Here is a 13,678-nt window from a genome sequence, read left to right as displayed (position 1 = left end):
AACTTATATGATCCTTGCAAACATAGAATAAAATGGGAAAATAATACAGTAACGAATAACATATATCTTTTGCATATTCTTTAGATACTACTAGGTCATATATAACTGAAGAACAGGTCTCAGATAGAATAACTAAAGAAAGTTGGTCATGGACTAAAGGTAAGATCTTTACATATAAGAAAAAAATGTGCCCATGATCATGATATATACCAGGTGTTGTCTACATGTGGTGTAACCAAGGTTTTAAATTTCGAATTGTACCACCCGTACTGGGCGGTATGTACCGGTCCGCTAGCTGACCAGTGTTAGGATCGAAGCGGCACTAAGTGGGGGGGGGGTGAATTAGTGCAGCGGATTAAAACTCGTAAGTTTGAAAACAAATTCGTAAATACGAGGAGATTTCGTTTTGATAGTAACTTGAGTAAAATGAGAAAATGAAATCCGAAAGCTAGCAGTAGTGCAGATGACAATTTCAGGAAGGTAAATACTCACACATTCAACGAACGCACCAATTTAAAGTGGTTCGGTCAAAATGACCTACATCCACTTGCGAAGCCTTCTTCAATGAGGCTCCCAACTTCCACTAGCAAATCACTTTGAAGGGGAAGGACAAATATCCCTCTTACAATCTTTTTACAAATGGTTCACACTCTTACAAATCTTCAACGAAAAGGAAGGAGGTGAACACTCAAGCAATTGAAAACAAGGCTTGCCAAAAACTTTACAAAGGCTTTTGTCTCAATCTAATGCTTCTCAAAGGTTGTGTTCTCTACTGAGAATTGAGGGGTATTTATAAGCCCCAAGAGGATTAAAATTTGGGCTCCAAATTTTGAATTCTCTTGGGTTCCCGAGGCTGGCGGTGCCACCGCTCAGTCCAACGGTGCCACCACTCAGTTCTTGGGTTCTGGGCGGTGCCACCGCCTACACTATTTCAGCTCACTGGTTGGGCTCCAAACTTGGCCCAAACCAGTCCGAACTCGGGCCCAATTGGCCCCTACTTGGGTTATAGGATTAACACCTAATCCTAACCCTAATTAACGTGTTAACTACGAATTTAAAGACATTTCCTAAGCTATTACAAAGTCCGCAAGTCAAGACTTTTTCCAGCGAGCTTCCGGCGAACTTCCGGCGGTCTTCCGACGAACTCTCGGAAACCATTCTGCGGACTCCCGGCAAGCTCCTAGACTTCACGATTTGATCTTGGCAAGTTCCAACGAGCTTCTTTAGCAAGCTCCGATCTTTCTCGGCGAGCTCCGCGAACTTCCAACGAACCTTCCGGCGAGCTTCCGAAAAACCCTTCAGCAGGCTCCCTACTCATTCTCGACTAGTTCCGGCAGCATTCCCGACGAACCTTCGGACTTCCGTCGAACTCTCGAACTCGCAACAAATCCTTCGCGCTTGACTCCGACACTTTGTTTCGCTTTATGTCTTCGCCATTATCGTAGTTAATCCTGCACACACAAGCCAAAACTCTACTCCGATCTAGACAATTATTACAACGCGAATTGACATTCTGTTGCCCGACACGTCATTGGTTGGCGCTTCGTCTGATTCTTCAGCGCATCGTCTGATCTTGCGGCTTGTTGCCCAATCGGCGGTTGACCTCTGCAACCCCAATATCCTTGGCGCAATTCCGCTCTTGGCCCGATGTCCGACGTTCGAAGCCTTCTGCCATCCAATATCCTAACATGATATCCTCCGACGCAACGTCAATTCCTCCTGCGTTAACTGTCTAATCCTGATCGAGTAGACCTACATCACTCAAAATGCAGTTAAACATCTAAAGACAATCAATTAGTTTCATCATCAAAATCCGAGATTCAACAACCAGTACATGGACCTTTCGCTACCGGGCAGTATCAGCTGGCGGACAGAACGAGGAGCACGACAACGAGGAAGACGAGGCTGCGGCACTCGTTGGACGAAGAAGGCATGACAAAGAAGAGAGTTGGACATGGTAGGACACGAAGAAGCGCTCCGTCAGGAGAAACGCGGTAAGGGGTGGGTCCTCGCTTCGTCGGGCGAAACACTATAGGGGGTGGGTCCTTGCTCCATTGGGCGAAACATAATAGGGGGCGAAGGGATCGTGGCCGCTGTGGTCGGGGAGGTCGCGGTCGATGGCAAAGGAAGGGATCATGGCCTAGGTAGGACTATTGCTTCCTCTTCTCGCTCTCGCCATCATCTTGGTCTTCTTCCTCATAGTCGCTAAGGGCAACAACGACGGGGGAGCGGGAGATGAGCTCACCCTGGGTTGGATCCCCGCCGGATCCGACTACTGCGAGAGCATTGTGGAGTGCCTTGCGGGGGATGAGTTCGAGCTGGGGATGGAGGCAACGCGTCGCATCCTCGCTCGCTCCGCCATCACCCCCTTTCCGTCTCTCGAGATGGAAAGGGGATATTTTTATAAATAATTTTTATAGTAATTATTACTCATAAATATATGTATATAAAAATACATATGTTTATGAGTAAACATATGTATATAAACATATTTTTATATACATATGTATATAAAAATACATATATCGAGCGGTATGCCATACCATACCGTACCGAGCAAAGCTCGGTACACCGATACAATACAAAATTAAAAACCTTGGGTGTAACAACCAAGAAATCTACCATTATGCAAAATGAAGAATTCATTAGCACAAAGCTGTAAAGAGTAAGACTACTAACAATAACCAGTTTCCTTATTACTTTAAAATGCTACCAAAAACCTTAAAATTGTTTGCCCACATTTACCAATGACATAGCATCCATGTTGCTACTATAAATTAAAGCAGTCAAGAACAAGAAACTGCATACCAGTGAGAATTGCCTGGTCAACACGTAATTGGCTGCTCAACATCTCTACCATTCTCATGTCAGCAGGGACCTTGCATCCCACTAATTGACAAAAAGGAAATTCCGTTCCAGATAATATAAGTAATTTGACAAGCCACGCATTTAAATAAATGGGGCAAACATACCTCCAACTTCAACAATATCTCCAGGAACAAGTTCTGTGGCAGGCAGTATTGAGAAGCAACCTGCAGAGAACACCATATTCAAATCATATGCAACCTCTATTGCACTCTGGTAAACAAGAAAGATATTATTTTAGATATAGTATATCAATTATACTAATGGAGGAAATGGAGACTATACTTGTTTTGGCATTAGTTCATATGAGTTTAAGCCCTGCTATTTTAAGGACATATCATGATAAGAGCCATTTTTTAAAACTGAAAGAATTCAAGAAACAACAGTACAATTTCAAGCAAGGGCTAAAACATGTCAATCCCGGACTTTAACGATACAAGATAGTATGATATGATATTAAAGATGAGTTGGAAAAAAATAAAGTGAGATAAAGGAAATAAACTAAAGCCACCACCCAAGGTTTAATGTACCGAAGCGTATCGCTCGGTACGGGCAGTACGTACTGGTATGACAAAGGATCGGTATGGACAGTACATTGGTACACGCTAGTGTATCATGTGTCAATATGTTTGGTACAACTCGGTACGTACCACACCAATAACTGATCGATATACTGGTACGGACCGGTACTACAACCATGCCACAACCCAAGTAAAAACATCAAGGGATGCAGATGTCACCATCTAAATGAGCCTAACAACGGATACAAAGCTTAGGAACTCACTGCTAGGAATTTATCAAAGAGAAATATAGCATATGAGAAGGAAAAGACTAGCAGAAGGAACTAAAGTTATATTCAAATCACTAAATGCCTCCAAGGCTTACCATAAAAATACAATAACTTTGATTGTAACAATAACTCTATAAGAATCAAGACTCCCAAAATTGACTAGTCGAGTATGACTGTTCTGTAAGGTTTTGCCATAGGTTGATTAAAATGCCTGTATCTGTAATATGTATTGGTTCTGAAATCACAAAACTGTGCACGAATAAGAACATGAACTCCCATTAAACTTCCACTAAAATGTACCAGTTCTCTAGCCTTTTCCTATCATCATATCCATTCATAACCTAAAAGTTCCATGCAGAAGTCTTCACATGTAGCTTCCTGCCCAAAGAGTTTGATATTTTATCTGAGAATTGGATCAAGCATGGCTAAAACAACATTTAACTCTACTTCACAGGCTCTGTCTTCTAAATTTGCATGCAAAGTAGTGCATTTCGCATCATACAGCAAAATCATGCTACTAACCATCTTGACATAGATTAAAATTTTCGTCCAGATACATAGTAATACTACCAAGTTCAGACCACCAATTAGTCCATGGCCCACAACCTCAGGATTGGTGGTTTGTATCTCAGATATATGTATACAAAACAGAAAGAGTTCCACTGTGTATCTGTTGAAAAACATACATATCATTTTTCTTTCTCAATGACAACCTTGTTTCATTATCTTTCGATAACTAGTCAAACAGAAACTAATGCATGATAAGAATGTGAAATAGTTGAAAAGAAACAACGAAAAACACATACAACAACTAAGTCTCACAAGAATTATCTTGAAAAATGGTTTGACTTGTGATTCTTTCTGGTGGACCTTTTAAGACTACCACACAAAACAATTTAGACAAAACAACAATGATTTCGAAGAGTGTGTACAAAAAATCTCATTAAATAGGTGTTTAACAAAGCTGTAATGTGTCAAGAGGCCTAATCTTTGGAGCTACTCTTACCATTTCGTAAGACAGTTGCAACATCAGCCTGATATGCTCGCAACTCCTACAAGATACCACGATAGAAGGGGAAAAAGCTGATAAATACAAGTTAAATAAGTTGTATCATACTGTAGAGAAAAATGTACAGTTTAAGGTACAAAACAGAGTTCAGAAGGTGTCAAAACTTAAGAAACACTAAATGCAAGCTAGCAAACTAATAATGAATAGCAGTGATTACCATGTGATATAGCAAATTTCAACAACAGTTTAAATTTCACATAAAAGCTAGAAAGCATCACAATTGTTATACACACACACAAACAAAGTTGGCTTTTGAATGAGTCTTCCATTATGTTAGCCTCCAGAGTGTAGAGCCAATCTTCGAGGCATTTTGGTTTTAATTTTTAAAAGTCAAAATTTCAACTCCTAGTTTTGCATGTTTCATGCATATATTATATTCTGTTCTGCCAAACAATAACTAAAAGGTATTGTTTAGCAATGTCAAGTTTTGGATAAGGAAAAGACCCCAAGTTCACATTGCCAACATATATCTTAAATGAGTCATCATAGAGAAACCACATTGTTAAATTAAAGGAACTTACAACGCCAAGAAAAAACCATGCCAATAAAAAATGTAATACAACTATATTTTTGGCAGTAATACTATTTTTATACAAGGAACACAATCTCAGGTACCGGACCCATAACAGGTACACCGGTATATACCAAATATCAGATAAAATGCTGAAAAATAAGCCAAAAGAAAGGGGGAAAACCCTAATTCAGTGTTCTTCCACCCCCACATATAAATCATATTAGATAAAAATAAAGTAAATCTGATCTATAAAAAAATAGAATACAAAATCAAAATATATATTGAATAATGACCAAAAGCAGAATTTAGAAAAACAAGATATAAGTGTTGTATCACTCTATGGACCCATCAAAGTCAAAATATGTGACATTTTTTCTCTCATTCCTCCATCAAATCTTCAAACACTTGGCACCTTGGTTACTTCAAGGTTGATACAGTCCAATCCACTAACCGAGAATGTGCTACTTGATTTAAAGTGCCATATATGCAAACATGATTTTTAAATGTATGTTAGGGTTTCATAATGGTGTCAATAAAAAATTGCTATTAATGATGTCAAACCAACATTTTATCTTTATTGTATTAAAATAATGGTAATAACAGCCCAGCAGTTGGATACACAAAGATGATAACAAAAAATGTAAAGGTTAGGTAAAATAAAGAAGAGTCAACCTTGCTGCCATGTACAAGTTGCAACAACTAGAAACTTGACTAGCATGCTGGTAAAACAAACACATTTATATATTTTAGATATTTCTGTTTACTATATAGAGCATTTCTAACCCTGTTTTCAAGATTAAGCAACTGATTTGACATACATGATAAAAGTGTTATTATGCAAAGAAACTGAATCACAGACATAACATGTGCATGCTAAACTGTTGAACCATAAGACAAACTAAATATACAACTTTGCAAATGACATGTCATGCACAATAAATTTCTGATACGATCATAATAAGATAGAAGCAAAAAATATTCAAATTGCAACATAGAAAGTATAGTATAAAAAAACAGAATTATAGAACTACCACAAGTGCCTTTTCAGCATTTGTTTCAGTTATCACACCTACAGCTGCATTTGCTGCCAATATCATAAATATGACCTGTAATTATTCGAAGAATCAGTAAAAGATAGAAGGGTAACAGTTAATGATTGATCTTTTATTTTTCTACTTGAATGCAGTTGTTTCAAAAGAGAATAAAAAAATGCACACCAACAAAGACAACCCAATTGCTAGAAATGCACATCACAAGAAGTGATCATCTCAATTGGCTCCATTTTCATCTAGAGTGACCTATCCGAAGCTTCTTTTTTCTACTTTGGAGTTTCAAGTATTTCAAGTCCTCGAAAATGGTTTAAAAGAAACTCCAAAAGATTCAAACATTAGAAAACCACAAAAAGAGTTCATAAGAGTGATCATCATAAAAAAGAACTTCGATGTTGCAGAGTTGCAAAACATTACGAAAATGTCAACACGTAACAGAGTTGTCATCAGTATCTAGATTCTTAAGTATTGATATTCTCATATTCATGTTCCAAATTTTGCCCAGACCGAGAGGTAGCCATGCACAAATCATCCATCTAGCACCTTGCTCCTTCTGTGAGGAAAACATGCACTTACATTCAAGTAAACATGTACAATCAAATCCTAGTACTGGACATCATTATTTCACTCTGAAAACTGAGTTGCGAGTAAAATTGAGTTTGGTTCACAATTTCACATATTGACTCTTACATATTATATAAGCAAGGATCGGTGTTTCATCTATGAAACCAAAACACATTTGATTGGCATGTGTGGTTCACAATTTCACATATTGACTCTTACATATTATATAATCAAGGATCAGTGTTTCATCAATGAAACCAAAACACATTTGATTGGCATGCAACTTGAGCATTAAATAAATAATATAAAGGAGTTCTCACAGAAGGTTCTAGAAAAGCCGTTAAGCCTGTCTCGCCATTGATCAAAGCCAAAAGGAACGAAACAATGGCAGCTGCAATCAATATCTTAACAAGTAAATCATCAAACTGATTCAAAACTCGTTTCCAGAAAGGAGTGCCTGCACGAAGCAATTACATCAGACATTTAGCCTTTAGGTTGGATTGCATAATTCCAAGGCTGCAAATATCATAAATTTATTTAGCTTTCCCCATATGCTGAAGGGGAACCAATAATATTACAGGAGAGAAAAATGACAACAATTCAGAGTATGCTGAACATAAAATTCTTCTTGCCATTGCAAGCACAAGATGCTAAACATTGATAACTGCAATATCAGCAATTAATATACTTAGTTGTTGCACTTAAGAAGAAAGAATTGGTACAATAAGACAAGTCATCGTCAGTATTAATCCTTACAGGTCAAGCAAGACTAAACGTCAAAAAAGAACTTTCACATTTACACAAAAGGATTTTTTTTTCATGTATAAAGCTCCAAAAGTAGGAAATGATGGATGTCACAAAATTTTGTTGCATGTATATTCCTGCAATATCTCAAATCAAACAAATGCCCAAGTTAGCTAACATCTCTTGAGTCTTGACTGTTATAAATCTGTTATTAGTGGCCAAATCACAAGACTACCCTTTTCAAATATGCCTCTATATGAATTAGGACAAAATCAACCTAAGGACAAATCCAAGAATTAGGCTGACTCGGGGAGTAATATTAGGGTTTAGATGTATTTGATTAGGTTGGGTCTTCTCATTTCAACAGTCTTTGGGTGTCTCCATTTTCAAAAATGTCCTTGTACAGTCTGTAAAAGTGTAGGAGGGATTTAGAGGAGGAGGAGGTTATTAAGGAATAATAAGAGATTAGAATAACCTTAGGTTGGAAATTGGAAGAGAGAGAATAAAGAGAATTAGAACGGAGAGAATCTTGACTATTACATTATCGCAGTTATCAAAATCATGCATGGTCCAATAGTGCTACCAACAGTAATGTACCCAAAAATACAGATAATCACAAATGTCAAACAAGACCAAGGGAAACTTTGAGGATGAGAATGACCAAAAAGGGAAAACCTCGGATGTGGAAGATGAGAATGACTAATTGTCTATATCTAATCAAAGCTTTTATGTGGACAATTGACTGCTGGGGCTTTTAAAGCTCATTTGGCCACCATATTCATAGACAAAAATCTAAGGAAAATCAATACTAAAAGAAAACATGTGAATATCTGTTGCACAAACTGTCTCGCAGGACGCATAATGCTCACATTGCTTTAAAAAGTAACTGCTTGTTCAAGCTAGAAATATCAGACTTCATATGCATAGAGGAGACCAAAATTAAGATTTGTCATCATACAGGTCTAGTGTTATTGATAGCTTAGCATACATCTACCACTATCATAAAATAGCTGCTTGGGCATTTTTACCTTTTTTAAATTTGAGAAGACATCCATGACCACCCATCCTTGTAAAGGTAACATACAAGCAAGGTTCGCTGTGCCACCCGAAACACATCAGTACGAGCAGCGGCACATACCGGTCCAACAGGGGACCGGCACACGGACCGCCCTGCACCAAGCGGTCCATGACATATGACCCCGTATCGCCCGGCAGGGTCTGTATCGGGCAAAACGATCAGATTTTGACCATTACTGATGAAGGGTTGAGATAGCTCTATTTCAAATGGTCCTTTTGCTAGTTTGAACCAAGATCTAAGGGTATTTAAGCCCTTTCTACCCCCTCATTCACTCTCCTTTCACTTTCTCAAACTCTTCTACTCTCTCAATCTCTTTCCCACTCACATCTTTCTCTCATTCTCACACTTGCACCCTCTTAAACACAACAAAACTGCAATTTGTAGATTGGATCAAGTTTGAGAGAATTAACAACTAAGTTAGAGAAAGGCACTCTAATCAAAGGTATATTATTTTTCAAGATTTTTATTGATTTATGAGATGATTAAGCCTATTCTATGTTCTCAATGTCTAATACATTGTTTGACATGTTTATAATGGTAAAATAGGATTAATTAGGGAGTAATTAAGGCCTTTAATACTGTAATTAGTGTGTTTAATGCTGATTTAAATGAAATTAAACATGTATTGGGTGAAATCTTTGTATTTCATGCATATTAGGGTGTTTTACAGGTTTATGATGGTAGAAGAGGTTTAATTAGGTTTTAATTAAGTTTTTCAATACTGTGATTAATGGTTTTAATGATAACTTAATCAAAATTTGACCTATATTGGATCAATTCAATGTATTTAATACCTATTAGGGTCTTCGACAAGTTTATAGTGGTGAAAGAGGTTTAATCAGGGAGTAATTAACTATGTTAATACTGTGATTAGTGTATAATGATGATTTTATCATAATTTGACCTATACTGGATCAAATTTACGTGTATAATGTCTCTCCTAGTGTTTAACATATTTATTATGGTAAAATAGGGCTAATTAGGGATTAATTAAATTTTTTTACGCTGTAATTAGTGTATTTAATGATGAATGCATCATAATTTGACCTTATATTTGGTCAATTCTATGTATTTAATGTTAATATTGGTAAAAGATGGTGAATTAGGGAGTACCTAGTGTTTTTAATGGTGTGATTAGTGTATTTAAATGCCTAATAGGGTATTTGACATGTTTATAGAGGTAAAAAAGGACTAACTAGGAAGTAATTAAGTTTTTTAATGCCGTGATTAGCATATTTAATGATGAATTCATCATAATTTTACCTATATTAGGCCAATTCTTGTATTTAATGTCTATTAGGTTGATTGACATGTTTATAGTGGCAAAGTAGAATTCATTACATATAATTGCAACTTATTATTTCAAAACAGGGCTAATTGTAGCTTGTTTATTTCAAGGTTCAACATTTCGTGCATCATACTCGTCTCCAAGATTTGTCAATACAATATGTACCGATCTATACCAATGTACCAACACATGATATGCTAGGATCAGTGATTTAAAAAGCACTAGGCGCCAAAAGGCGCTAAGATCCCAAAAAGCCCGAGGTGCTAGGCGCTCGCCAGAGCAAAGAGAGGCCCTCTGAAATATTAAAATATAAAAATATATAATATAATTAAATATATATAATTATTTAAATAACAAATGATATTAAATTAAAAATATATTGTTAATAGTAAATTACTTGCTATTAATAGTAGTTAGAGGGGGAGAAAAGAACTGTCAACAGTAACAGAGGGGGATAAAAGGGTCACTAACCGTGGAAACCGACAAAAAGTGGCAACAACAGCAGTGAGAAGGCAGCTGTGATAAGCTGGCGGTAGCAACGACGAGCGACGGAAGCTGCGGAAAGCAGTAGCGGCAACGGCGAAAGTTCCAAGGGGCATCCATCGGTGGCGAAGGAACCTGTGGTCGTCTCCCTCAATAGTGGAAGGAACTACACACGAAGCGACAACGGAAGGAAGCTATAGGCTCTTGCTAAGGCATCGGACTCGTCCGTCAACGACAGAGGAAGGCTCGGTCCGCTACGTCTACGGCGGAGGCAACGACAGAAAGCGTCGATGGCGGAGGCAAAAGTAGCGCTACAGTTGGCTCGAGGTCACACAGGCGAGAAGGGTGGGGTAAGAAACTACATTATTGAACCGAACCAGACTTAAAAGTCTAGTTCAGTTTGCTTATTTGAACCGGGCGCTCGCCCAAAGCGCTCGACACCTGGGTTCGAGCGAGTGCCCAGGCAATGCCTCATTGAAACGCGCCACCTAGCCCCCACACGAGGTGCTCAGGCCTCGCCTCGCCTCGCCGGAGTGCCTAAGCGAACGCTCGAGCACCTATTTAAATCACTGGTCGGGGCATGCCGACAAGGACTCGGGCGACCCGTGTCTTATTGGTGTGTTGGACCGATACATACCGCCCATACCGTACCGACTTGGGCGGCACAACAAACATTGGTTTATTTGATAAATTTTGGTATGAATATACAAAGAAACAAGGACATTATTACGCTAAAGATCATGCCCGAAAGTTGGATAGGTACCATCATCATTAGCAGTACATCATTGTGACTACATCAGTCGGAGTGAAGGAATCACCTGGTTGAAGATGCATTTGGCTGGTGGCTATCCCGATGTTACAAAATGCAAAAAGGTTCCGACAAAGATCCGTAAATTATTTGAAGTCAAGTTATAATAGGCAAGGGATGATGCAATTAAAAAGAAGGTCAAGTAAAAAAGAAAAACACTACAAGGCTAAGCAGGAACCGATTTTTTATGAATATAAAAGTCATATGTGAGGATGCAATGAGGCATCGGCGGCCTCACTCATAGTGGGAGCATAGCGACGACAGTGGGTCGATGCCATAGGGACTCCAAAGGTCGACCAACATGAGGCAACCAACTGCCCCTTCTCCTTAGTTAAGCAAAATTGGTAGTATGAGACAGGGTGAAATCTATGGTTTTATCAAAGGAGGTTAACATCAGATATTGTTGATATTGATCCGTAAGTCTATCCTCCATAAACAGCATAACAGACATGAATTGACGATACATATACAAAAGAAAATAAGCAGGATATTAGGAAGGCAACAGCTAAGTTGTTTAACTTCTATAGGATTCCAACAAACACAATCCAATGTCCATATTATCAAAGCATGGTGCCTTTGATCCAAAAGGCTGGCACAGGGATCCAACCTCCAACATTGAAAGAGATCCATGGCATTTATTTAGATGGGATGACAGAACCGAAGGATCGGATCAAATACTTCAAGAGGCAATGGGACAAGTATAGGGTGACACTGATGTGTGATAGTTGGACAGAGCCAACAAGAATAAGTATAATCAATTTTCTTGTGTATTACAATATATGGGTTTTTTTTCATAAGTCGGTTAATAATTCAAATAAGATTCAAAATGCAAACTACACTAAAAACTTAATGGACATCGTGGTAGAGAAAATTGAACCACAATGCATTATCCATATAATCACCGACAATGAAGCTAATTTCAATATATGTCGGTTTACAATTAATGGAAAGAAGAAAAACATTATTTTGGACTCCATGTGCAACTCATTTGCATAGACCTAATGCCGAAGGATATTGGTGAGTTACCATCAGTAAGCAAGTGTATAGTTCGAGCACAGTTGATCATAAAATTTATATATAACCATCATTAAGTCCACTCTTTGATGCAAAAGTTGCCCCGTCCGCATACTTACGTAGATAACGACATCGAGTAGTTACATACGTAATTGATCAACGTTCGTATTGATTCACACAAAGGTCTGCAACAGACTATTGTATAAACGATTAGAGAAACTGATATATGTCCAATACAACATGCGGCTAAGGTTGCAGTATGCCGAGCTGGACAAGGAGCCAAAGGAACCAAAGATTGATCCCATCGACCTTGAATATTACAACGAAGATTTGCAGTCGATGTTACAATGGATCGAAGCAGTAGAGAACCAAAAGGGTCCTTTACTTGATCAGGCGAGAGATCCTCCATTTCCTTCGTGTTTTACCATTGAGGCGATAGAAGAAGAAGAAACATATTCCCAATAGGAGGAAGATCCCCCTTGGTCAGAACATGGTAGAAGTAGTCGAACAACATCGAGTCAGACTACTCGAGAAACCAGAGACACCCAACCGTCACAAGCGTCCACCTAACGTGCAAAGGCAAAAGAGAAGGCAATAGCATCAGCTGCACCGTTGGAAAGAATCAAGTCGAGCGACAAGACAACTTCTCAATCGCATTCAACAACTTGCTCGGTCTGTAGATGTGGCAGCGACAGGGACAACAATGCCTCGACCGACGATGGCGACGACATCGGGGCGTTGATGGTCCCGCATAGGTGCACATATAGTTTAAGGGTGGTGCATGGATCGAGAAGCAATATTTTATGCATACCGCCCAAGATTTAAATCACGGAGCTCGACGTGCACTGGTCAGGTTTATACACGAAAGGGGAAGGGAAAGGTAATGGATGATTTTAAGCAGATGCGACAAAGCTTATACGATATAGACACAGAGCAGAGCACATCGTATTCCCAACCATCATATGACGGAGGATCTTATGACCAACAGTAGTATAGTGATAGTTAGTAATTCTTCTTCGAGCAATAGTACAGTAAGCAATCTTATGATACAAAGCAACAGATTAGTGGTAGAAATGGAATTTCTGACATTCTCTAACCTCTGCACTAATACATGCCACAATCGTACTTACATTAGGAGCCACCTCAGACACGTATGGTTCACGATGATCATATTACAACCATCACCGCATTGATGCACCCATGGCATACGGTGTATCAGTATACTATGTCATGGGATCAATTTCAAAATTCGGTCCATCAAACATATATTTATATACAAATATATAGGATCGAAGACCCCTATCCACCACCCGTGAAGTCCCATCGTTCTTTTTGGTGGTAAATTCAAGTATATCCATCAATCGATCCATTTAATATTTGATTCATTTCAACCTTAGAGTTTAACTCATAAT

At 38.5% G+C, this 13,678-nt stretch overlaps 1 protein-coding gene across 2 annotated transcripts in view; it reads right to left on the bottom strand.

The window, feature by feature from the left end:
- The window catches only part of LOC135676784 (calcium-transporting ATPase 3, endoplasmic reticulum-type-like), a 59,688-nt gene that overhangs the window by 38,711 nt on the left and 7,299 nt on the right, over positions 1-13,678 (bottom strand). For both annotated transcript variants that reach the window (XM_065188332.1, XM_065188333.1), the window contains exons 5-9: positions 7,172-7,308; positions 6,270-6,344; positions 4,662-4,707; positions 2,973-3,032; positions 2,809-2,889 (exon numbers count right to left, since the gene is read on the bottom strand). In XM_065188332.1, coding sequence (XP_065044404.1) covers positions 2,809-2,889; positions 2,973-3,032; positions 4,662-4,707; positions 6,270-6,344; positions 7,172-7,308 — 399 coding nt within the window. The remainder of the gene's footprint in view (positions 1-2,808; positions 2,890-2,972; positions 3,033-4,661; positions 4,708-6,269; positions 6,345-7,171; positions 7,309-13,678) is intronic.

The sequence above is a fragment of the Musa acuminata genome, chromosome BXJ1-6 (genome assembly GCF_036884655.1).
Source record: "Musa acuminata AAA Group cultivar baxijiao chromosome BXJ1-6, Cavendish_Baxijiao_AAA, whole genome shotgun sequence".
In the NCBI taxonomy this organism is placed as follows: Eukaryota; Viridiplantae; Streptophyta; class Magnoliopsida; order Zingiberales; family Musaceae; genus Musa; species Musa acuminata.
The sequence above is the reverse complement of the archived record's forward strand: the minus strand, read 5'-3'. Positions and strand labels throughout refer to the sequence as shown.